Source organism: Abramis brama, assembly GCF_963993115.1.
Source record: "Abramis brama genome assembly, chromosome: 1".
Lineage (NCBI taxonomy): Eukaryota > Metazoa > Chordata > Actinopteri > Cypriniformes > Leuciscidae > Abramis > Abramis brama.
In genome coordinates this window covers 34201774-34229002 of record NC_139963.1, presented here as the reverse complement: position 1 = coordinate 34229002, position 27229 = coordinate 34201774, and the positions used below count along the sequence as shown (strand labels likewise).

Genomic DNA, 27229 nt, shown 5'->3' with positions numbered 1-27229 from the left:
CACTCATAATTCAATTACTGTCATTATCTTAAATAATTTAAAGGGATACTATCCCTTTAAGTTCTTCCCACATTTATTTGTGACCATGTTACATTTGGTCACCCTACCCTCCTGGTGGTTTCTCTGAGTATGTAGAGGGACCTCCGTGGCTCCCCCTCCCCTCTCCCTCCCCCCTCCCTCCCCCAGCCAGCCTAGCCTCAGCATCACTCTCTAAGGCCCTTCCCGTGACTTTCAGAACCATGGAGAGCTCAGATCCCTAGAGCTCCCAATATTCCTCCACAAAGGAGTCTGCAGAGACTGAGAAAGGAAAAGGGCAAAGAGAGAAGAGATTAGCACAATCACTGCAAATAAGAGACTGTACCTTTAAGAGAGAGAGAGAGAGAGCAAGAGGAGAACAACAAAAGCATGTTAATCTATCATATCACTGACTGATTTTTTCTTTTTGCTTAGTACAAGCTGTGTGTTTAGTAAAAGCTCTTTGCAGCTTCTCCAACACTTGTAAGCCAGCTCAATTGCACTGAGCGAGGCAAGGACGTACACACATGCACACACGACCGCACACGCTCGTTCTCCCTGACTCGCGCGCACACACACATCGCCTCACACGCGTACGGCGCTGCTGCCTGCAAGAACCAGCTGGAGAGAACGAGCCCATCTCGCGCGCCGAGAGAGAGGGAGAGGAACAGAGGACAAGAGCGAGAGAGCAAGACAAAGGAAGGCAGGGACGGAAGGAGAAAAGGAGCGAATAGAAGCACGGCCGGCTCCGGGAGAGGTTAACAACGCGGAGTGAAGACAAGAGAGAGGAGGAGGACCAGGAGGGTGGATCAGGAAGCAGGCTGGTGGCTCTCTCTTGTAGGCAGCGGAGCGCGGAGAAGGCATTATGGGAAATGCACCATCCCAAGGTATGTCAACCTTGTATTTATCTGTTCTTATGTAGCAGGTATTTTGTTATTTGCCGTGTTTGTTGGTTTCCTCATTCGCTGCTTTTTTCCCCCTTTTGCTTTTGGTGAGGGGGTGGGGCAAGGTGGGGTTGGAGGGTGTGTGTGTGTGTGTTTGTGTGCATAGTTATCCTTTGGTGGTTCATGCCGATTGCTCAGTATCTGTGGGATCTAAAGGCTCTGCTGGTGAGCAGGGTATCCAGGGATGGGAGTGATAAGGCTGGCTCAGTGGGTGTGGAAGCTCAGAGATGAATTGAGGGATCCATGCCTGGAGAAACAGAAGGATGGGAAAGAGGGAGAGGGGGAAAACAACTGTCTTCTAATGATGCCTTTGCGTGAACGCAGTGTGTGTTTGTGTGTGTGTGTGAGTGTGTGTGTGTGTGTGTGTGTGTGTGTGTGTGTGTGTGTGTAAATTTGTGGTTTTGCATTTTAGCTTTCAGTGGCTGTGTAAGAATAACAGTTGAAAGCATCACACCCATTAAACCTGGAGTGAGTGTGTGAGCAAGTGGAGAGAATTTTGTGGTGCTTGTGAATATAATTACTATTTGAACCCTGATAAATAAACTTAGCTGAGCAACCTGCCTTGGATTGTTTGTGCTACAAACCTCAAATAATGTGGCTTGTTGATTAGAAGTTGCTATTACTACAAGCATTTAGACTTACCTGTTGGACTATAAAAACAATCAAAAACATATTCACATGCGAGATGTTTTACCATAATTGAAAATTCGCTATTATGCTGTTCCATGCCTGTGTGACTGGCTTTCTTCGGTGGAACACAAAAAAGATATTTTGAAAAATAATTCAGTTGTTTTTGTCCATACAGTGAGAGTAAGTGGAGTCCAAATCAACATTCGAACCCCACTGATTGTCATAGTCTTATAGTTTTCTTCAAAATATTTTCTATTGTGTTTATGAGGGTAAATATATGATGATAGTATTTGCATTTTTGTGTGAACTATCCCTTAAAGGCCTTGGGTCACTAAGCAGCCACCCAGAACACCCTATCAACCATATTGCAACACCCTGGCAACCACCCACACCAGTGTAGCATCGTGGTGGTGAGTTTTGCCTGGATAAGCACTTGCATTTTCTTGAGAAAATATAAAAATCTAGTTTTAGATTCCTCTTTTGTCTTGTATCACAGTTTCAAAGTCACTTCTGCTGAGAGGAGGCTGCAAAATGGATGAAAACAAAAAAAAAAGTTAGAAAAAGCCAGAGATGGACAAAGAGGAGCTTAGAGGCATTTGTCCCTGAAGTCTGCTGGGAGAAGAAATAAGGCATCACAAGAATGATAGGAATATTTCATATGAGGCCTGAGACAGAAATACTACATGAGAACATAAGAAAAATCTTCAGCAGAGAAAAACGCATATTCAGAGCAGATGAGAGATGGATTGAAACCAGGGAAATGCTTGCTTGAAGTGAGACTGTGGAAGGCAGGCAGAGAGTAAGAAAGGAGGAGACTGGCTGCTGGAGGCATACCCACACTCTCTTGGGAGAGACCAGTTTGGTAAGCACGAAAGGGAGGGCCGATATGCCTAAAAAAGAAGGAATTGCAGAGGATGGAGAACACTGATGCTTCATTGCATGAACTACTCAACAGATAATCCAAAGAACGGGAGAACAAGAGTCTGAGAACATCTTGCAATTTCAGTCTTTCTATTCCCTCTTTTCCTAAATCCCCTAAATGTAGCTGTGACCCCCATTGTCAACAACACTTTTTTAAGGCCCCATGACTTTTAGATAACCATGGAGTTTTATTTCTTTACATGAATTTTATAACAAACCAGTTACAAGCAGATACTTGATCTATTTAATGTGGTCAAGCTGTTTTTTGAAAGATGTTGACTGGTCGGTCAGTTTGGACCAGCCATTAATTAGCTTATGACCAGCTTTGACCTGTTATTGACCAACTTGGATCAGTTAATGATCAGATAATCACTAGTTTTGACCAGTTTGGACAAGCTAATGGCCAGCCTGGATAAGTAAAAAATTAGCTAAGGAGCATGGACCAGCTAGAAACCAGCTACCATGGTCCAAAGTTGGTTCTTTTTTTCTCACCCCCCTTTTATTTACCCATTTCACAGGAAAATATGGCAGAAGCAACGTGAAGAAAGCTAAATAGAGAGTGAAGAGTGCAGAAAGTGGAGGTGTAGAAGGTGTGGAGGATGGAAAGAGTAAGAGCAGTGCTCCTAGGAATGAAAAGGAGAAATAGGCGTCAAGAAAGACAGGTGGGTGTAACGAAAACATAAAGTGGAGATGAAAGAAAAGAGGGGGATGAAAGCACTACTAGGATGAAAGGAAGGGATAGAGAGATGAAGGAGATAGAGTTCCTGGATGAAACTTGAAGACTTTAGGATATTTTATGTGATCTAGTTTCATTCTCATGGTAAGAATGTTTGAGTATGCATGATGATGGTTGTGTGATACTTTGTGTATAATGTGCTTGTTGTATAATGTTTTCCGAAAGCATACATTGAGGTATCTAGAATACAGAATCTCTATACAAGTCCAAAGTGTCATAGATTCTGTACAATCTAAGGATATACAATTTGCAGTTCTAATAATTTCACAATTTTTACTTTTGAAACATGAATACACTTAAAACATATACTACCTGAATCATTATTAACCTGACTGAATGCACCGTCACAAGTGTCTTCACTTACCCATGTGAAGTGTAGTGTAGGTTAAAATAGCCGCCCTAAACCACACCAATTTTGCCTCCCTTCTCATTGTTTAGGTGCTGTTGAGGTGTGTCTGTGCAGAAAATGTTTTTGGGGTGAATGGCAGGTAGTGGAATGGTTCCAAATTACCTTTTACAGTTCCACCAAACAGATATTCAGAGGGACAATGGGACATATCATGCAATGCCTTTAACCTTAGTGTCAAATAACGGTAATAAATATTCTTTAACAGTTCGATATTTATTTGAAACTCTAAACGGCTCATCCTCACCTGTATGAGGTCAGAAAATCTCTGCATCTGTTTTCGCATACCAGTTGATAGAGCACAGTTTGGCAGTAGAGTAAAAGTGTAAAAAACATGTGAATCCAGCTCAAATTAGCTCTTTTTCTGATCCATGATAATTAAATTCCTACCCTCTGTATCATTAAGCAGGAAACCATCTTGTTATTTGGATTTTTGAACCTCATCATATTGCGGGGAGACTCTTTTAAGACTCTTCATAATATCACAAATTAATCAGCAAGTCCAAAATTTTCTTCATTAAAGGTCAGAATGGGAAAAGAAGCAATGAACTAATATATCACTGACAGGAAGAAGATTTGTTTTCCTTAAAGTGCCCCTATTTTATTTATATATATATATATATATATATATATATATTTTTTATATATATATAATATATATACAATACAATACAATACAATATAATATAATATATATATATATATATATATATATATATATATATATATATATATATATATATATATATATATATATATATATATATATATGTATGTATGTATGTATGTATGTATATATATATATATATATATATATATACACACACACATACATATACATAATAACCAATCTTCCTTGCGATGGAGGTTCGGGTTGAATAACTATAGTTCTTCCAATGACATCTTCGTTACTGTCTTTACAGGACGTTTCTCAGTGATACGCTCTAATTCCTGCAACTGTTCCTCACCATCAGCATTAACAAGAGTATGTCCATCAACAAACTGATGTGTATATTTCTAATTTATAACTGTATTAACTGTATCAGTGCATGTTCGCCCAGCACTGACGTGAATGACTGATGTAACAAACACTTGTAAAACAAATCTTGCTCCATCCTTTATCTTTACTCAAAGTAGTAAGAATGACAGACATTCTGCATTAATAGACACAGTTTTAGGTAATAGTGGCCAACATCTGCTTAACAGAAGTATATCAGTAAGACCGTAATAACGTGAGTTAGCCGGTTAACCGGAAACGTACACAAAACGACATATTTTGAACACCCAGTAGAAAATATATACATTAATATACGTTTCTGCGAATCCCGCGTTGAACTGAAAACGTCAGTAAAATTACGTTTGAGGGCTGGTCAAGTTGTTCGTGGGCGGACAATGTACAACATAGGCGGGCATTATGTAAATGTATCTTCCAGTGATGTAAAACAGTAAAGCAGTAGGATTCGAATAAAAAACGACTCGTATTGGTGGTTCGTAGTCGATTCTTTTGGGACACAATAACTTTATTCATCGTGCATAATTTTGTTCGACTTTACAACTTTGCAGAATGTTTACATTCACAAACAGCTATTACACACTGCATGAAAGATAATATTCAGAAAAAAAACATAATAGGGGCACTTTAACCATTTCTTGCGGGGACATTTAAAATGTTAATGAGAGTTTTGACTCTTTCTACAACCACACAATTTTTTAATAAACTGAAAGAAGTTGACATCCCCATTCCCTAATCATATTTATTGACAGCAAAAAAATATAACCCACAAAGAACATCCAACTTCTCAAAATTTGTTTGTGACTGCTGAAAATGTAAGTTTGTTAGTGTGGCTTTGCTTAAAAATGTAATTATGTTGTAAAATGTCTGTGAGCAGAACAACATTAGCACTTCAAACAGGATTGACAGCTGTTTTCTGCTGCTGCGTGACTATAACCCGAAGACCTGTAATAGTGTACTGGTGATGCTTTGAATATTTTTCATTGTGTGTATTTGTAGAGAACAACCCTTAAATGACATTACAGTCTGAATATAAAGCCACAGATTGAGAAAGGGTTTACATTATGCCCCTTCTTCACATGTCATTTCATAGCTGTATGAATTTTGAATTAGTGTAGCAGCGTTTGAGAAATAGGCTCTATATAATAGTGAGATTCTATCACATAGAACCACACTTACAGTCTCAAATGAGAGATGAGCGGTGGTCATTTTGTAGATGACAGAATGATAACAGGAAATTACTAAACCTCCATTTCTAGAGTGTCAGAATGATGTTTTTTCAGAGTGACTTCAGTGTACTGCTGTGCAAAACCAACTTGTGTCTTATTAATTGTAAAAAGATTGTAAAAAGTGTATGCTACTCTTCAAAAGTTTGAGGTCAGTAAGATTTATTATGTTTTTGCAAGAAGTCTCTTATGCTCACCAAGGCTGCATATCAAAAATACAGTAAAGTTACAATTTGAAATAACTGTTTTCTATTTTAATATATTTGAAAATTTAATTTATTACTGTGATGGTAAAGCTGAATTTTCAGCATCATTACTCCAGTCTTCAGTGTCACAAGATCGTTCAGAAATCATTATTATATGATGATTTGATGCTCAAGAAATATTTCTTATTATCATCAGTGTTGAAAACGGTTATGCTGCTTAATTTTTGTGGAAACCATGATACATTTATTCGGGTTTCTTTGATGTTGAATAAAAGCACCATTTTCTCACAAAAATACAAACTTTCCCTGACCCCAACATTTTGAGCAGTAAACAAAAAAAAAAGTATGGTCTAGAGAGCACTTTAATTCGGGCTGTATTAAAAAAAAACACCAAGCTTATTAAATTGTAAAATTTATAGCTGTAACAGTAAAATCATCAGGGACATATTTCCATTATAACTGCAGCTTATGAATTTTTGATTGCCGTGTGATACTACCTCAATATTCCTATTTTTAATTAATTTTTTGCTTGTTACTCTGAGTGCATTTAACCTCAGGAGAGTTCTTCCATCATACTGAAGAAATGTCCTGTGATTGGCTGACGATGACATAATGGTTCTGTGACAGTGTGTTGATGATTGGACGGAGGGTTTTATTTAAAGGTGCTCTAGGTAACTTTTTAACCTTAACTGAACAGCTTTGGAGTCAGTGGAATGGTTATATTACTTATTTCGAGGTGAATGGTGGAGGTTTCGCACCCCCCTGGTGCCCGAGAGCGGAAAAAACTCACTTGCAACTTTGGGCCGGCGGGTCAGCGTCAGGAAGTATCGCGTGATATCAAGTCTCGCGATGTAACGAATTGCTTGACGGCACTGCACACGTACACGCCCCCATTCAAGCACCTGCTAGCTATAAGCAAAGGGCAACGATAGATTGAGTTATGGCTGAGGCTGTAAAAAAGATGCAGAAAGCTAGGAAATCTTTGTCGGAGGACCAATGAAAGAGGAAACGGGAGACTGACCGAGCAAGTCAGACTCGAGTAAATATCGGACCGGCTTTTTCAGAATGGTGAGAACTGAGAGAAACAGAAGCCTGCAAAATGGATGCTGATCCTGCTGTTGCACTTGTAAGTATCTTTGGAATAAACTGTGTTTAATATTTAAATTTCAAGTAATTGCGACCTCAGGATGTTTGCTATTGTCTGTAAAGGTTTTTATTATGATCGCTGTCTGTTACGGGCTTGCTAGTACGCTAGATACTATAACTTTGATGTTAGCATTGTCATTAGCAAACACGTTTGATTTCTGTTGTTGTTTGGCCGTTCCTCTGTCGGTTTTATTTGTGTAACTTACACTTTTATTTTATGTCACTAAGTCAACGCGTCTGATAATAGGCAATAAACATGTTGCACATATCATGATCGAGCTAGAAAAAACGTTCTGATGTTTTCTTAGACAAGCAAAGGTAAACCGTCATTCTACCAGATTAACTTATAGACCTTACTAATATAACTTTAGACAAATATTAGCCTCCGATATATATATATATATATATATATATATATATATATATATATATATATACATATATATATATATATATATATATATATATATATATATATATATATATATATATATATATATTATGCTCATGCCCATTCTCGCAAAAACAAACAAACACCAAAGCAGTAGTTCGCCTCGTTCATATCGTTCGTTCCCGGTAAAAATAATAGTATGCATGACAACACAATAAAAATAAATAAATAAAAAAATCGCCATCAGTTGGAAAGAAAATATTGCTTTACTTGCCTCGGTAGACCTAACTGGTTTTGAAATAGCCTGTTCCTCTGCTCAGCTGGGTTGCTCGTGGCGAGGGGGGGAGGGACAACAGTTTGTTTTTATGACAGAGTGTTTGAAAGCATTTTCTACCAGACACTAGGGGGAGCTTCGTAGAGAAAAAACACTCAGACTTGCCTGGTGTCCCTTTCAGAAGGAAACTGTAGCAAATTAGTTCTGAAGAAATATTAATCATCAATCATAACTTGTTATATTTGATTATGAGTATTTGGATCAGTTAATAGAATTAACTTAATGTAGTGAAATTAATATTACAATCAATCCACCTGTTCGTCCCGTGAACACTCAGTGTTAATTGTTCATTAATTCTAAGAAATGTTAATTTCCGGGGGAGGGAAATGTCTTTCTTACTGTACAGTACACTACTAAGAGCCTGTAGTCAGAATCTAAATCTTAAAATAAACTTTGTTACAAGCAGAGAATCAGAACCAAATATGTATTGTGCACAAGTTGTATTAACTAAATCACAAACATAACTAAACTAAACACACATACATACATGCATAGGTAAAATAGTGAGTGACAGAATGAAACCGGAAGCAGGAAATGGAACTATGGAAAACATCCATTTAACTATGAAAGGAACCATCAGCTTATCATTTTCAGAGCACCTTATTAAATGTATACTTGCATGGCCTTTGCAGTGAAACATTTCGTGAAGTTCCTGAAGAAGGATTTTTATGGTCCCATGAGTCTCAATCGATTTCTTCGGCATTGACTGAAGAATTGGTGATGAACTTGCATGGTTGGTTTGACTCTGTTCCCATGGATTGCCGATTGGAGTGCCCCTGGAGAGGACATGCAGAGCAAACGAGAAGGGAGGAAGTCGGAAGAGTTTATGGTTGGAGTTGCGATAGACTTCTTCTGCATTGAATGAAGACATTGTGCCACACTCCTGATCTTGTGCTTTGATTCTGTTCTGGTTGAGAGAGTCCTCTCTCTCCTGAAAGAGCACATGGCTGGTTGTGGGCCAAGGCCTGTTGCCCTGGGACCTAGTGTGGCCACGCAGGACAGCTACGCGAACGTACCGATGAGGCCAAGAGCGGGAAGAGCTTGTGTAGAGGCCATTTAAAGTCTGAGAAAGGTCCCATCTCTCAGGGTTGGCTTGACCAATAAGAAAGGGGGAATTTCCAAGCGGGAAATTCCTCTGTTGGGAGGATTTATGGTTCTGTCTCAAGTGTGGTTAGACATAGGCCTTGCTGTTTGTGTTCATTTATACTCAGCTAGATATAACAAACACACACTGCATTCTATGAGAAGGTGATGTACACTAAAGTGTGAGTCATTAAATGAGGATTAATTAGATAGGAGACATGATACAGGTGGGGTTACATTGACCGTTGGTTCTATCATAAAATACATAGTATCAAAGACATAATAGTATCAAAAGACACTACATAAGACAGTAAATCATTCACACAGTGTCCTGGGGTGCATGTTCATTTACAGATCAGTTCGTCCATAAATTAATGCAGGAAAGTCTGTTTTAAGGGCTGTGGGTCTTTCCTATGGCCTCAGCTTTTTCCACGTGACCACATTTTTAACAGCATTAAAACCAACTTATCTGATCGTAGTCATGGTAACCAAGACCCTTCTTGCCCTTGTTGGGGGGATGGGACCATAGATCCCAGAGTGAGTTTTAAAGATTATTTGTTAAAAAATAATTGTGTCTGATTTGTCTCAGTCGTTACAAAATGTAGAGTGTAAACATTAGCCAGAGATCTAATCCGCAGTATATGGCAACATGGGATACGCCAGCCTCCAGCAATGACATTGCTATGACAGGTAACCTTGAGGGGTGTCCATCTATCCTTTCCCTTGTTCTCTTCTATTTTCTCTCAGTCACACACACAAACAGGTGCATGCTAGTATTCATTTGGGCTTTATAACAGCATGGGTGCTTAAATGACAGTTATTTCTTTCCAGGCTCAATCTGAATTAATTGGAGCGCTGTCTGTTTCTGCAGAGGGTAGATTTCTCTTAGTTTTTTTTCAGTGTTACCGCAGTAATGGCTAATTTAGGCCCTAAAATCTCTTACTAAGTTGTCAGAGTCAGTCTATTTGAGTATATGTGTTTGTTTTTGTGTGTAAAAGAGGATTTACTATGAGCCTTTAGGTCTTGGCTCACAAGATAAACCATAAAATAAATCAGAAAATTACATCCCTGAACAGAGCTGTGTATGTGCAGTGCTTTTGAATGTGTGTGTGTGTGTGTGTGTCTACAGCTTTACTTCATAAATCCAAATCTAGGTGGCTATAGGATCCATATCAATCAGTGTGTAATTTGCTGGGGAGCAGAGAAAGCCTGCAGATGCTTTCTTAGCACTTTCTTCCTGTGAATCGATTAGTCTATGAATGAACAGCCAGATCTTCTTTGACATCCCGCCTGTCCTCTGTCCTGCCATTCTGCGCATCTTTCTCTCTCTTCATCTGTCTGTATTTGTACACGTAGACTGGAACGTGCAAAGGATAATTCAATCATATTGCTTTTGACAGAACAGAACACTGCTCCTTCAGATGCTCTTTTGACTGTTTTGTTCAACTGGTCTGGATTAAATTATAGCCCCATTTAGTACTTAGTATTATCAGTCGTCTCGGGTAATCCAAACACAAATAGACAGCGCTAAGTACTGGTCCAAATGGGGTCCAATATTTGTTTTGATCCGATCACTCAAACTGTTAATACACTATAATAAGAGTGAACACACAAAGTTTAGAAATTCAGTCACAAGTAGTGACAGGAGATGCATGTTAATACTGGTAAATGGCGATCTGTCTCATCAGATTACCTGTGATCAGATTACTCAAAACCGAGGTTAATACCAGGCAAACACAGGACCTATATTTAGCTATGAGTGATTCTTCAATTTATCTGTAACTGAAGTTAATTCAAGTCAAAAATATTATTTAATTTGATTGAATTCACCTACGTTACACCACTGTTAGCTTAAAATTGCATATTACCACATTTACAGTGTATAAATACCAAATGAATACATATATAAATACAGTATATATACACTACTGTCCAAAAGTTTGGGATCAGTAAGAGTAAAGACATTTATAATGATATAGATTCCCATTTAAATGAAATGTTCTTCTTTTCTGATTTCTGTTCATCAAAGAATCCTGAAAAACATTTTTTATCCTGGCTTCCACAAAAATATTAAGCAGCACAACTGTTTTCAACATTGATAATAATAATAAATGTTTCTTGAGCAGCAAATCATAATATTAGACCGATTTCTGAAGGATCATGTGACACCGAAGACTGGAGCAATCCATCACTGGAAGAAATGACATTTTAAAATATATTCACATAGAAAGGAGTTATTTAAATTGCAATATATTTCACAACGTTACTATTTTTATTGTATTTTTACTGTATACAGCCTTTGTGAGCATAAGAGACATCTTTCAAAAACATTTTTAAAAATCTTACTGACCACAAACTGTTGTTTGTATATTCATGTGTGTATATTCATATTATGTGCATAAATGTGTATATACTGTATAAGTGTGTGTGTATTTAGAGAAAAAAACACAACACTTTAAACATTTATAAAGGAAAGTTAAGAAGTCAGGGTAATTTAACCTTTCACCACTCAAACCCCCAGTTTCACAGACAAGGCTTAAGCTATTCACAGACTAAAATTCATGTTTGAGTTGTTTTAACTGAAAGAAACTTGCACTGAGATAACTTAAAATATGCCAGTGCCATTGTTTTGTCTCAACAATGCACATTAGTAATGTTAGTATGTTTTTTTCTGACACGCTTATAAAAGCTATAGGCTACTTAAATTATCTTATTTAACTAAGGCTAACTAAGGCCTAATCCTGGCTTAGTCTAATCCCTGTCTGTGAAACCAGCTCCAAAAGTAAGTAAAAAGATGCAATAAAAAGCTAATGTAATCTCTTCTTTAAACCTATAATGATTTATTTTGCTTTAAAATCATCCTAGAGGACAGAAAAGTTTCTCTAATTGAAGAATCACCCATATATGAAATTAAATTATGCGCAAACCTTTATTGCTCTGATTTAAAATGGTCTCTGATATTCGGCTGAATATGAAAGCAGGCTTCCAGAAGCTGTTACTTCTTGATAATATTCGCTTCATGTCATTCTTCAGTGATTCTTATCATTACCTGATATAATTCAAACAGTGAGGCAATCACACAGCACCACGGACACCACAGAGGTGCCTGAGCCTCTTCTTCCTCTCCTGCGGTCACTGGGCTCACTGGCTTTTTCAGACTCACTGCCACTTTGGCAGCAACCTGAATATTCAAGTCAAGTCAAGCCAAGTGAGCTTTATTGTTATTCTACTATACGTGGAGACATACAGTGGAACATAATGCTGTGCCTCGCAGGACCACTGTGCTACATATTTAAACATAAATATAAACATATGGCCTCCAAATCCGAGGCCGTGGTTTTCAGTCGGAAAAGGGTGGCTTGCCCACTTCAGGTTGATGGAGAGTTCCTGCCTCAAGTGGAGGTGTTCAAATATCTTGGGGTCTTTTTCACGAGTGAGGAAAGGATGGAACGGGAGATTGACAGACGGATCGGTGCAGCTTTTGCAGTAATGCGGTCGATGTACCGGTCTGTCGTTGTGAAGAAGGAGCTGAGCTGCAAGGCGAAGCTCTCGATTTACCGCTCAATCTACATTCCTACTCTCACCTATGGTCATGAGCTGTGGGTCATGACCGAAAGGACAAGATCCCAGATACAGGCGGCCGAAATGAGCTTTCTCCACAGGGTGGCTGGGCGATCCCTTAGAGATAGGGTGAGGAGCTCGGTCACTCGAGAGGAACTCAGAGTAGAGCCGCTGCTCCTCCACATCGAGAGGAGCCAACTGAGGAGGCTCGGGCATCTGTTCCGGATGCCTCCTGGACGCCGTCCCTGGGAGGTGTTCCGGGCGCGTCCCACCGGAAGGAGACCCTGGGAAGACCTAGGACACGCTGGAGGGATTATATCTCCCGGCTGGCCTGGGAACGCCTCGGTGTCCCCCCGGAAGAGCTGGAGGAAGTGTCTAGGAAGAGGGAAGGATAAACAGAATAAGATGTATATATGTATGTACGTATGTATAAACATATGTAGCACCGCCTCTCTCACTGTTTCTCTCTTTTGTTTGTTTGTTGATCTCAATAGAAAAAACATGTACCCTTACATCATGTTCACATGAGCTTCTTGGTTCACCTTGATCTCACTCATATTGCTCAGGTTAGACACATTTGGTACATATTTTATTCTGTTCCATTCTAAGCATTTAAGCATCTCTCTCTCTCCCTCTCCATGTCATTCATCTGTGATTGACTGTTCAGCTGTTGGGACTGGAAGTAGTGCTGGTCTTAATTTCTCTTTCTGTCAGCAGCAGAACTAGGTCAGACTGGAGCCTGTGTCTGAGCCTGCAGACAGAAACGAGCAATCACCACTTTGTCTGGTCCGAGGAGCCCACAGTTATTTGCTGTTAGCCATTAGTACCAGACAATGAGGCTCCACTGGCACCGCGCTCCATCACTCAATTCAATGAACATATTCAGCGGAGCATCCCATGCAGACAAATATCTGCTTTTAAAAGCAGCCCATGAGAGGTCTCACCAATCCCTGCTCTCACTGTTAAGCCTCACAAGTTTGTTTAAATAGTCCATAAACAATTCCTACAGGGTTGTTTTTGTCATTTTTTTCCCCCCTTCATGAACATTTCCAGTATATCTCAAATTATGTACTCTAACGTTCATATGTTTGGGGTCAGTAAGTTTTTAATACTTTTATTCAGCAAAGATACATTAAATTGATCAAAAGTGAAGAATGTATAAAGTAAAAACATATATCACGGTTTCCACAAAAATAATAAAGGGGTCCTTTTATGCCCTTTTACAAAGTCTTGATTTTGTTTTTGGGGTGTACTAGAATGTTTTTTCATGCTTGATTGTTCAAAAAACACATTATTTTACACATATTTTACATTATTACAGCTCCTCTCTCCCCATTCTGTTTGACCGCGTCATTTTCGATGAAGCCCCTCCTTCCGAAATATGAAATGTGCTGTGATTGGTAAGCTGGCCCAGTGTGTTGTGATTGGCAGTGCTTAGCGCGTGTTTGGGAAATGTCAGGCCCAGTGGCGGCGTTTCACAAAAACCTAGAGTATGGCATTCCCTCTGGGCATACATAGAACATTACCGAATGATATACCTCACATTATACCAAACAAATTGCACAATGCACTATTAATTCTATTACACTATTAATTAAAACTCACAGTGAACAGCATTAAATATTAAAACACATGCCTTACCTTTTTGTTGCAGTGCAGTTTTTATTGCATAAGTGGGTAACGTTTCGCTGACAGCACTACAGTCCTCTCTTTTTTTTATTTTTATTGCTGCTTCCATTCTCCTGATTGCTATTATTTAATTTCTTCGACTAAAAAAAAACCAAAACAAAACAAACATCCAGGGAAGATTGAATAGGCCTGTTTCTTTTCATTTTTACTCAGTATCTGACAGCTAGGCTAATCAAAAAGACGCACGATTAAGTGATGCAATAAACTGCGGCTATGCACACTCACTCCACACAATTTTTTTTATAATACTTTTGCAATAATGTATACATGTATACATTTATGTGTTCATTTAAAATCTGCCATTGTGTTTTCGACGTTGTTAAAATAATAGTAAAAACACTTTTTTTTTCTGAAGTGGGATCCAATCAGATAAGTCGGCATTAAGAATTCGGCGTGAATGGTCACTTATCGCGTGTTTTGCCTTTGGATTTGTCATCAAATGAATATTATAACAATTCTTTTAGCAATTGTATTGTACTGAAGTATGAAGTAGCCTATAGCAAGAATAGGAAAAGTCACAAAGTCTCATGCCGTTTGGATGAAAGGAAATTAAATAAATAAATAAATAAGCCCGGATTTTACAGTGGGAAACCGTGTTGAATTGCTTCAGCATCATATTATGTAAACTGCATTTATGACAAACAAAGAACTACACAGATGCATATATATCATAACGATCTATCAATAAATGCACACACGTTGTCCTCTGCTTTTGTTCTGACGCTGACGCTGCAGCTGCAGAGATAATACTGGGAGGAGCCGGTTTCATATGACTTTTAAAGGTGACTGAGGCGATCACAAATTAGTGTACAGTTAGTAGCAAATTTTTAGGGGGGCTGGGTGGAAATTTAGGGTGGTTAAAGCCCTCCAAAAATGTTTAACGAGCATCATCATTAGCTGATGTTTTATCTGAACTCTGACTGCTAGGGTATGGCAACTGCCATACTCTGCCATACACAAACGCTGCCCCTGGTCACACCCCTTCATAACCGCAAGCTCTACTCTAGTGTAAATATAAAGGACCATGGCGCCAATTTCAAACCAATTCGAGCCCGATTCAGACCCTGACAACATTGACGAACAAGATAATTGTGCTGAACGTACAACTGGTACCTTTTTTTTTTGTAATTTTCTTATAGATACGATGTTATCCACCATTTAATCATATTTGTCGGAAAACTATAGTAATACAAATAGTAATCGATCACAAGGGGCGGCAAACAGTCTTGCAAAAGCAAGAGCTTACAAGAGCTAAAGTAAACACTACATCAATACTGTAATGTTAGTTAGCAGGCTAGCGGAGGCAAAGTTTTGCCATTCGTTTACATCATAGCTATCATAGCAACTACATAAAGTTTATAATTGGAACTGTTAATTGAAAACAAAACTACAAATAATAAGACATACTTACAAGTTGTGATCTATAAACAACAGATTGTCCCGACAAAATGGGAATGGCTACATCTTTCAGGAGAAGCTTTTGTGCATGTATCCTGCATTGTACTCTGCCTGTCTGCTGTTCTCCATAAAATGTGCAGTGCACAGACAAACTTTGAGGTTATAATCTTCAGGAACAGTGTTAAAAATAAATTTTAACCTCTCTAAATTTGTCAGCCTTTGGACAAACTTTGTCTGGGGTGGAAAAATCAGCGACAACACTCAATCTTGAGGAATTCATCTTGAATAATAAATGAGGAAAATTATGATTTATATAAATAATTTTCACAAGAAATGTTGAAATTAATTATTTTTTAGATTATCTTAAAATTATATATTTTTAATAATGGTGTTTAATATTGTAAGATCGAAAGTTTACATCTGGGAGAAGAGTAAAACAATAAAATAAGTTGGAAATCAGTAAAGTGCTGACATATAGTGACCCCCCCCCCCCCCCCCCCCCCCCAATAGATGGTTTGAATTGTCTGTCATGTATGAGGTCATAATATAGACATGAGGATGAGAGCAAAGTTACTCATCTAGTCTGTGTGTTTTGCAGGATGATATTTAATATTGAGTGACAGAGGGAGGGAAACATCCAGCACCAGCTGCATATTTAAACACTCATGGATTTGCTTGACTCTCACACACACAAATTCACACAGCTGAATAAAATCTGTAAATGTTTAAATAGTGGCATTCAGCACAAGGTTATGGATCCATGGGTATTCCTGGCACAGAAATGTCATAGACGTGAATATGTGCAGAAGTTGGTTGTGTCAATCTGAAACTGTGAAAATGTGTTTGCACTGAAATGGTAATCGCCTGTCCTCCTCTGACACTCGTCTCCCTCCCTCTGTTCTTCAGCCATCACTGCTAGAGAGAGAGAGAAAACGTACACGGCAGGCGCTCCAGAATACAAAGCAGGTGGAGATGATGTGGGAGGTGTGTGGGACGGAGAGGTTTATGGGTAGGGCTGTGGTGATGCACTCATGACACCTTGCTATACTTAAGGTGCCCCATTATGTTTTTTTTCAGATATTACCGTTCATGTAGTGTCATAGCTGTTTTTGAATTTAAAAGGTCAAAGTTTCAAAGATGTTTATCTTTAGTTATTGTCTCCCGAAAGACAGAAGCTTTACTTCCTACTTGAACCTATGTAGGTTTGTAATAAATTTGCATAATGCCAGCCTATGGTCTTCATCAGTCAAAGTAGAAACGTCTACTTTGACCCACTATCAAACACTGCAGTTGAAGCTTAGGCCTGGAAGAGTTTAGCTCATGTTGTCGAGAAGACGCTTTTTTCTGTGCTGCAAAAGTAAATCTACTTTGCAGCACATCCAAAGGATGAGGACTCGTGCTCAAATTGATACGGTAAAACCGACACCATTGTTACTGTTCGTATCACTGTGTATGCTGAAGTGCTGAGGAAGCCTCTGGAGCTGAAATTCAGTTATGTAATGGGCGTTTTGTTTCCGAGTCGCGCTGTAAGCGCTATACCAATCAGAACAGACTGGGCCATCTGACCAATCAAAGCAGAGTAGGCTCTCGATAAGGAGGGGTTTAGACCGAATCGTTTATCGATCTTTTTCAGACACTGAGAGAAAAGAAGTGAGGCAATTATGAGAAAATTAAAGTGTTTTTTGACCTTGGAACCTATTCGGAGACCACACAAATAAAAATAGTAACCTTTAAAACAGCACTTTAAATCTTCCTCCATAAGAAAATCCCTGTTTCTCTTTTCTATCCCAACAATATGCAACCCAGGTAGGTACTGAACTGCACTTTGAGATGTTATATTTAAAAAAAAAAGTTTATTGAAATGATTAAGAGCTTCATATGTAGATAATATTTAAATACTGTTTTGCTCATTCTTTTCAACTTTTCGCCTCTGCCACCCACCCTGTCTGTCTGCTCACGGTCATATCTCACTGTGACAAGCTCAATCATTTAGTGAAGCTTGTGTGTGGAGAATCTGTTTGTTTGTGAGATCATATTGTCGTCTGTAATTGCTGGTCTTTAAGCTCAGTGATAAAGGAAGGACACCATGGTTTTGTTTACAAGCAAAGCTATAGGGGTGCAGTGCAGTGAATGACTGGAAAAAAAAAAGTGATGCATATTTATAGTGGCCTAATGTTACATGTAAATTTGGATCAAGTGGTAGTCAGCTGTTTTGCTTTAGCATCCAATGCATTATGGTAATGTGCCGTTAAATTGCTTATGCTCTCTATGGATTTGTGACATTAGAATGGAGAAAGGTAGGAACAAAAAAGGAAAAGCTGGCAGCAGGGAACTCTGATGAGGAGTGAAATGATGTATTCATTACTAGGACTAGATGTTAGAATCCCTTGATAATCAGCAAGCGCTGTTGTTGGAGATGTCCTCTTGGGTGGGGTTGGATTGGGGGATGACCGCCTGGTGCCTCCAATTGACACATCATCAGTTGTGCACCCCGGCCTCATTGGGTGTTTCGGCCTTTTATCAAAATACACCCTCACCCGAGGCTAGCCTACCACAGGCTGATCAGACCTGGGTGTGTGTCACACCGGAGGCTCCATGAGGTCACTTGGCAGCCCATACAGTCTCCTTCCGCTTCAGCCACAGCCAGTGACTGCTTCTTTCGGCAGCAGTTGCAAGGTCTTTGATGGTCCTCCGCTGAGCCTGTCCTCTGATTCCAACCTCCTTTAGTAGCCTTGTGGTGGAACTAGCAACAAAGCCCCTGCAGCCCACTTCCACTGGATGCACGTTTACCTCCCATCCCCGGTCCTCTGCTTCGGCAGCCAAATCTGCATATCGCAACCTTTTCCTTTCAAATGCCTCATCGATGGCTTCCTCCCATGGGACTGTCAGTTCCACTATGAAAACATGTTGACAGGATTTGGACCAAAGGACCAGGCAGGGTTCGTACGGGTGCTTGAAATCCTTGAAAGTGCTTGAATTTTGATGTTGTGTTTTCAAGGTTTGAAAAGTGCTTGAATTTTGGATAAAATGCTTGAAAATGCTTGAATTTGTAACTGTATTTCTTTCACAAGAAATATCTTTCTGACGAAATAGTTCTTTATTAGATGGAGAAAAAAAATGTAGCCCTTCAGAATCAGATACAGATTGATTTGCGTAACGTTACGCTGGCCAGATCAAAAGTAGGCGGAGTTTTCATTTTGATTTCCGCGGTTGTTTGGATGCACTGTTTTTATTGACCATGCAGCGGCAACAGTTCAGTTGAACTATTTTAAACTTTGACCGCGGCGTGCACGCGAGCTCGCTGAGGTCTGCTTTGGTCCGAGTTGCGCGGCGCAAGCCATTGAAATATATCGGTTTCATTTCATAGTGCAGCGCGGTCCGCGTCCTATCTGAAAGGGCCATAAGTGACTGAGAGTACTTGGTGTGACAATGTAATGTAAGTATTGCATGTCCGTTATGTCACGTTCATTTGTGGAATATGCAGTGAACATTGCCAAAATTACAGAACTGTAACGTGCAAATTAACCTGCAAACGTTAGCCCAGTGCATAACAACAGTCGTTGATTGCTGAACTGAAATCAGTCAGTGTCATAAGTTAGTAGGCCCTATGCAATATTTACACGGCTCTATTCCAGTAAATGTATTAGCTAATGTTATGTCTTGGCCCAAGACATCTTGGCAATGAAATACATTTATCAGGCAGGTGCCTGTGCACTCAGATATTGTTCAAACCTTGTCTATATCAAGAATGTGTCTCAAAACGGGAAGGCCTGTCAAATATTTCTGTTCAAATCTTCAAGTCTTCATATTTGAAATTAATTCAGTTTTACAGCCTATAAATCACATTATCTGGTAAGCACTATTTGGACATTAATATAATGAAAAGTATATTATTCATATGGCTATATACTTAGTGATACATTTTGAAGAATGATTGGCTTAAATATTAGGGCTGCACAATATATTTAAATATTGCAAATGTATATATTACAATATGCATAATTGCATATCGCAATGGCTTGCAATAACTGGGGTCATGAACAAAAGACAAAGAAAATCACTCACTGCTTTTGGCTGAATAGGCTAACTTTTGTAGCTTTAATAAGAATCAGTATATTTAATTCATGCAGTGAAAACTAAGCAGTGTTTATTTTTACATTTGATTAATCAGTTTCTGTTGTTAAATAAACCTAATGTAGGATAACCTGAACCCCTAAACCCCAGTGATGTTAAAATAACACTTCTTATGCTACAGAACACTGATGTTCACTGTCTTGAAGTTGTAGGGATATTTTCTTATCACAAAAAGAATGTGAAACACTCATGTAGGTTATATCATTTTAAAGATATTTTAAAGATAATTTAAGTTAATTTGACACACTTTAAGCATTATCGTATCGCATATCGAATATCGCATTATTTAATGAGTTATCGCATATCTAATTTTTCTTAAATATCGTGCAGCCCTCTGCTATTATGAAACATTTGGCTGTTTATCTCTTTTGATGTGATAAAAACACTAAATAATAATTTTAACTATGAATTGGTATGTAATTTACGGTAGTGTAAGGTGCTGGAAAAAGCTTTAAAATGGACCTGGAAAGTGCTTGAAAAGTGCTTGAATTTGACGTTGGAAAAAGTGTACGAACCCTGCCAGGTCTGGGTGCAGGTTGGTCACTGCAATTTCGGGTGGGAAGGTGAGCCTCTGATTTAAGTCTACCCGCATTTCCCAGTCCCGGGCTGCGTTCAGTGGGCATGAGTCTGGAGGCGATCGATTGGTTGACCATTTCTCCCCTTCTCGGACAAAGGATGTTGGTTGCCGGAAGGTAGTCTGGGCTTCCAGGGGCATGGCGTTGACGGTTACCCTCTTACTTCACTTCAGCACTTGGTTGTGGCGCCAGGTGTATCTGCCTTGGGTAAGGCTGGTCTTGCAGCCCACCAGGATGTGTTTCAGGGTTGCTGGGGCAAGACACTGGAGGCAGGCTGGATCCTTTCCAAACCAGAGATGTAGGTTGGTTGGAGAGGGCAGGACATCATATGTGGCTCTGATGGTAAAGCTCAGCATATTGGACTCCGTGTTCCACAGCTCGCTCCAAGTGATCTTCCTCCTCTCCACACCTTCCCACCTCATCCAGCGGCCTTGCTTGGCTTGAGACACCGCTCTGGTACACCTGTCCGCTTCCTCCTGGTGGCGCACCTCCTCAACCACCAGGCGCCGGCGTTCAGCTGGAGTAGCCTTCTGCCATGTGGGTGTTGTTGCTCCCAGCCCTAGGCCCCCTCTGCCTTGTTGGACTTGGCCCACTATGTCCCGGTGTCTAAGGGCAGATTTTGCCTGTGCCACTGCTACACCTGGCCTCCACCTCCTCCCTGGGATTCTGTGAGGGTCATTTCAAGCCTTGTTTTAGAGCATTTGTACTCCCCCACCAGGCTTGAGATTGGCAGAGAGAGGGCTCCATTGCCGTACAGTCCTATGCTGCTGAGGCATCTGGGTAGTCCAAGCCACTTTCTCACCTGCATATTCACCAATCGCTCCAACCGATTGGTGTGGGATAGGGTGACCTCATAGAGGGAAATTGGCCACATGAGGCGGGGCAGCAGTCCGACCTGAAGGCACCAGAGCTTCAGCTTCCCTGGGAGGGCAGTGCTGTTGATCTGCTTCAGGCCACTGATGGTATCCTGCTTTAGTTATTCCACCTGTTTGGTGTCTTTGAGATCTATGTTGTACCACCGACCAAGGCTTTTGATGGGCTTCTCCAGGATAGTTGGTATCGGCTCGTCATCTCCATTCGTGCCCATCTGATGTTTCCCTGGAGTTTGTACAGTGGGCGTTTGGTGCATGCGTTAGTCGTTGTTATGGTCGTCATGTCATCCATATATGCCCTGATTGGAGGAAGCTGCAGCCCACTCTTCAGACATTCCCCTCCAACCACCCATCGAGATGCCCGAATTATTAACTCCATTGCCATGGTGAAGGCCAGTGGGGAGATGGTGCAACCCGCCATTATGCCTATCTCCAAGTGCTGCCAGGCAGTTGTACTAGCCTGAGTTGTAATGCAGAACTGGAGGTCCTGGAAATAGGCTGTGACCAGCCTTGTGATGCCCTCTGGGACTTGGAAGAAGTTGAAGGCTGCCCACAGCACCTCATGAGGCACTGACCCGAATGCATTGGTAAGGTCTAAGAAAACCACATGCAAGTTTTTCATTTCCTTCTTAGCCATTTATACGTGGTGCCAGATGACATTTGCATGTTCCAAACATCCTGAGAAACCACTTATCCCTGCCTTCTGCACTGAGGTGTCTACATAATTGTTCTTTTGCAGGAATGCTGTGAGTCTTTGGGCCACAACACTGAATCCCTCCTGCCCTTCACCATGCCTTAGGTATGATGCCTTTTTCCCATGTCACCTTCATTAGCTTCCAGAGGACCTTCAAGACGCCTGGTGTGTTCTTATAGACTAGAGCCTATATGGAACACCGTTGGGCCCAGGGGCTGATGCTGTTCTTGCCCGTTTTACTGTGTTCTCAACTTCTCTCCATGTTGGGGGTCTTGTGTCCAACTTGTGCTAATGTTTGACCTTCGTCAAGATCAAAATCATAAGGAGTTCAACACAGATTGATGCCAGAATGTGATGCACACACACACACACACACACACACACACACACACACACACACACACACACACACACACAGAGAGACACACACACACACACACGTTGGGTTTCCATGTTTTATGTGGACTTTCCATAGACATGATGTTTTTTATACTGTAAAAACTGTATGTTCTGTCCCCTACCACTAAACCTACCCATCACAGAAAACTTTCTGCATTTTTGCATTTTCAAAAAACATTATATAATGATTTAAAAGCTGTTTTCCTTGTGGTAACAAAAAAATGAAACATTTCTTCCCCACGAATTAGGGTTTACCAGGACCCTGCACACACACATGCAAAAAAGCTCACACACACACACACGTGCAAAACAATTAAATTAAGCTACATCAGATGCCTTCTGAAAATAGTTAATGCATTCTCCATCCATTTACTTCTCCAGTTTCATTGTATTTCCTTCTCTGTGGTGTGTAATTGTGTGTATGCATGCAGGAGTAACGCCCTATTAGGACTGGAGTAGTTTTCCCTGCAGAGGTCAGGCAAATTCATGTTTCAGAAATATACTTTACATCTATTGTTGTCCTGTCCACATCAAACACGTGTGTTTTTCTCATACAACCTTGGAAAAAACAATTACACAGCAAATTACCTGCTGTAGTAAAGTTATATTTCTTGTTTCAGTTCCTGGTGCATTTCCATTATGGATTTAGTTCTTTCTGCCAACTTTTTATGGACTAACAGTATACCATCTGATGTAAAAGGAAAAAGCAGTGTGGTACCAGCTCATTCAAGACCAAATCCAGGCTGAGACCTGAGTAGGCTGAGAGAGTGCTTTCAATTTGATCGTAAGTACCCTGCAAAGTGAACTTCACAGGGTATTCCACCATCTTAAGTGAGATTCCAATCCAAATATGTTCAGTTCGAAGCACTGCAAATGGCATAGGGAATAAGTTAACATCCCTTCAGAGTAAGTGAAGAGGGAAATTTACTTACCAGTCATTGTGCATCAATCCAGTACTGCAAGAAGTTTGACTAAAATAAAGGTAGTGACATTTTTTTGAGGCTCCAGTGTTTTTATTGAGCTTAATTTGTCCCATGTGTGGTTTGCACAAAGTTGTTCACAGGTATAAGGTGCTAGAGATGTGACTGTTACAATGCAACTATTATGATTATGGTTAAATAAGATAAAATACACGTCTAATATAACCAAATTACGTTATTTTCATATTAAGCATAATACATTTCATATACATTCATAATTCAGTTTAGCATTTTCAAATGACAATTTATATGGATTAAAAAAAATAAGAACTTAATATATAAATGCACATTAATGTATTATATAGCCTACGCATTGTGCATATTACGTGAATGCATGATCATTCATATTATGTTTATTTACGGAAGTATATTCTTCCATAATACATTAAATTCCTCTAATATGCTCAACTCAAGTGTCATCTGTGGTTGATCATATTTTGTTCTACGCTCACTGTAGTAGCAGTCTCAGGTATCATCTTAATTAATGCCTTCCCTTTAATATATGCATAATACTGTAATTAAATTGCATATCTCAAGTTTTATTTGAGTCTGTTTTGTGATACACACAACCTGATCATATGACCTTGCATAATGCTCATATCCGGACTACAGACACTCCAATTTTAGTAAAAACTGCTGAGATCCTAATCTGTTCTACAGTATAGCATAAAATCACAGATGGCCTGTATTACTAACTGTATCTCAGATGTCATTTAGAAAACAAATCATGCTTGTTCATACACGCATAGATGTGTAACCATAAATAAAATTGTCACATTCAGACAGGCAGATGCTGTCATCATGTCGTCATTTGAAAGAGTCCTCCTTCACTTTTATTTCTGCTCCTCATGTGTTCATCTTTTCATCTTCCATCATAACATCTTTTGCTGGGTGGAAGATGTTTTAGAAAGCTCCCAATGTAGATAGCAGATGACACAAACCATCTGTTGCCCCCTCCTGTGTGGACTGGATGTGATGTCATCATAGTTGGACAGGTATCAAAGTGGTGTCTTTTCAACTGCCCGGCATCTGCCTGGGCAAGATGCTCTGGGTGAGTTTATGTGAACTTTGCAATCCATCCTGGAACGCCATCAATAACTGTTCAAAACTCTTGTCACTTAGAGATCCACTTAGATGACAAAAGTAGTGGTATCTCTCTTTCTCTCTCTGTCACACACAGACAAACTCAGGCTCTAAATCTCTATTGTGCACTCAGTTGCATTTCTCTCGTACATTCTTTGTCCCTGCCACATCTCAGGTATGGAATCTTTAAATATTCATGAACTTCTGGAATTATTGATGCAGAGCGTGAGTGTTTCCCGTGGGAGGGCTTTTGTATTTTACGGGTTTCATTTAAACAGCCTGTTTTTTCCGGTCGGTATGAAATGCCAGAATGTGTGAAAGTATGTGCATTATGTGTGTTTGTCCACTGAGAAACAAGGTCTCACAAGTGCTTGCCAGACACAGTTTATGAGATTCCATCTGCAGTCATTTCAGCAGAATTAAACCACTACGAACAGGCAACTAAAGGAAAACCCATGTCCACTGTTGCTTAGGGTTTCTCAACCAATGAAAGCAGAATGAATGTAGAAGGAGTTTTTGATTTATGGAGTCAACTTACATGAGCATGTGATTTTTACTCAACACAACACTGAATAAGAGCCATTCATAATTCATCTCTCACTGCACTAAACAAAAACACTGTATAAACACACACTCAAATGTCACTGTGCTGAACCTGAACACTGTTTGAAAACTAAACTAACATAGGTTCATGTAATGGCACTTTTCCACTGCATGGTACGGCTCGGCTCGACTTGGCACGGCAGGACTCGGCTCGCTTTGGCTCGGTTTGCTTTTCCACTGCAGTTAGTACCGAGTCAAAGTGGGTGGGATTATAGACTGCTCGTTATAGTTGCGCCGCCTACTGCCGTGACATCATTCACTCCTCGGCTACCAACGAGAGGAACGTCTGCACCTCGTTTACTGACCACAATTCAGCCATTGCTTTTTTCAAGTTTCAAGTCATTTAAAGCAAGTCGTTTAAAAAAGTTGTGTGAACAAATGATACTGCGGTGGCTGTTGCTGTTAGCAGGTTTGGTGTCTCGTTTCGCAAATCCAATGACGCTGGTAGTGACGATTCTCCCTGACCAATCAGTGATCTGCAGTGTTTACACGTCACATTTTAGTATCTGTACGGCATGCTTGGAACCTCAACCGAGGTGGTACTATTTAAGCGAGCCATACCAAGCCGTACCATGCAGTGGAAAAGCGCCAAAAAGTGAGCCGAACCGTACCATGCGGTGGAAAAGTGGCAAAGCGAGCCGTACCGAGCCATACCGAACCATACCATGCAATGGAAAAGCGTCATAAGTTCCCTCATAATGCTAATAGCTCCTGATTAGTTCCTGTATGCATGACCGCAGTGACTTACTGTATTAAACCTAAACCCAGTCTGCTAACATAAACATCACTGTGCTGAACATAAATACATTCTGAATGCTAACATAATTGCCACTGTACTGAATCTAACACATTTTGCACGTTAACATAATCATCACTACACTGAACCTAAACATCATCTGAATGCTAACATAAACATCACTGCACAGTACACTGAACCAAAACATCATCTGAAGTCAATCTGAAGTCTCCTGTAGTCAATCATTTTATCCCTTAAAACTCATCTTTGATCACCAAAATGACCAAAATTTCTTCATGCCTTAAAATAACTTGAATGTAACTCTACACCCTTGCCTCATTTAGTATACGATATAGGTTCTATGAATGTGCAAATTAGCCCCACCTCCACTCACTCGTACAAGCTCAGAGATCCACTCGTTGACGATCACACATTGACGTAATTGGTTACAAGGTAGTTTGCACTGCACTGAACCTAAACATCATCTGAACAATAACGTAAACATCACTGCAATTAGCCTAAACATCTTCTGAACACTAAGATAAACATCACTGCAATTAGCCTAAACATCATCTGAACACTAACGTAAACGTCACTGCAATTAGCCTAAACATCATCTGAACAATAACGTAAACATCACTGCAATTAGCCAAAACATCATCTGAACAGTAACGTAAACATCACTGCAATTAGCCTAAACATCTTCTGAACACTAAGATAAACATCACTGCAATTAGCCTAAACATCATCTGAACAATAACGTAAACATCACTGCAATTAGCCTAAACATCTTCTGAACACTAAGATAAACATCACTGCAATTAGCCTAAACATCCTCTGAACACTAACGTAAACATCACTGCAATTAGCCTAAACATCTTCTGAACAATAACGTAAACATCACTGCAATTAGCCTAAACATCATCTGAACAATAACGTAAACATCACTGCAATTAGCCTAAACATCATCTGAACACTAAGATAAACATCACTGCAATTAGCCTAAACATCATCTGAACAATAACGTAAACATCACTGCAATTAGCCTAAACATCATCTGAACAATAACGTAAACATCACTGCAATTAGCCTAAACATCATCTGAACAATAACGTAAACATCACTGCAATTAGCCTAAACATCATCTGAACAATAACGTAAACATCACTGCAATTAGCCTAAACATCATCTGAACACTAACGTAAACATCACTGCAATTAGCCTAAACATCATCTGAACACTAACGTAAACATCACTGCAATTAGCCTAAACATCTTCTGAACACTAAGATAAACATCACTGCAATTAGCCTAAACATCATCTGAACAATAACGTAAACATCACTGCAATTAGCCTAAACATCTTCTGAACAATAACATAAACATCACTGCAATTAGCCTAAACATCATCTGAACACCAACGTAAACATCACTGCAATTAGCCTAAACATCTTCT

General features: G+C 39.7%; 1 protein-coding gene across 22 annotated transcripts in view; it reads left to right on the top strand.

The window, feature by feature from the left end:
- The first annotated feature begins 597 nt into the window (after window positions 1-597).
- Window positions 598-27229, top strand: part of srcin1a (SRC kinase signaling inhibitor 1a) — a 129176-nt gene continuing 102544 nt past the window's right edge. For all 22 annotated transcript variants that reach the window (XM_084122341.1, XM_084122330.1, XM_084122336.1 and 19 more), the window contains exon 1: window positions 598-902. In XM_084122341.1, the coding sequence (XP_083978467.1) occupies window positions 888-902 (15 nt within the window). In that variant the 5' untranslated portion in view covers window positions 598-887. The remainder of the gene's footprint in view (window positions 903-27229) is intronic.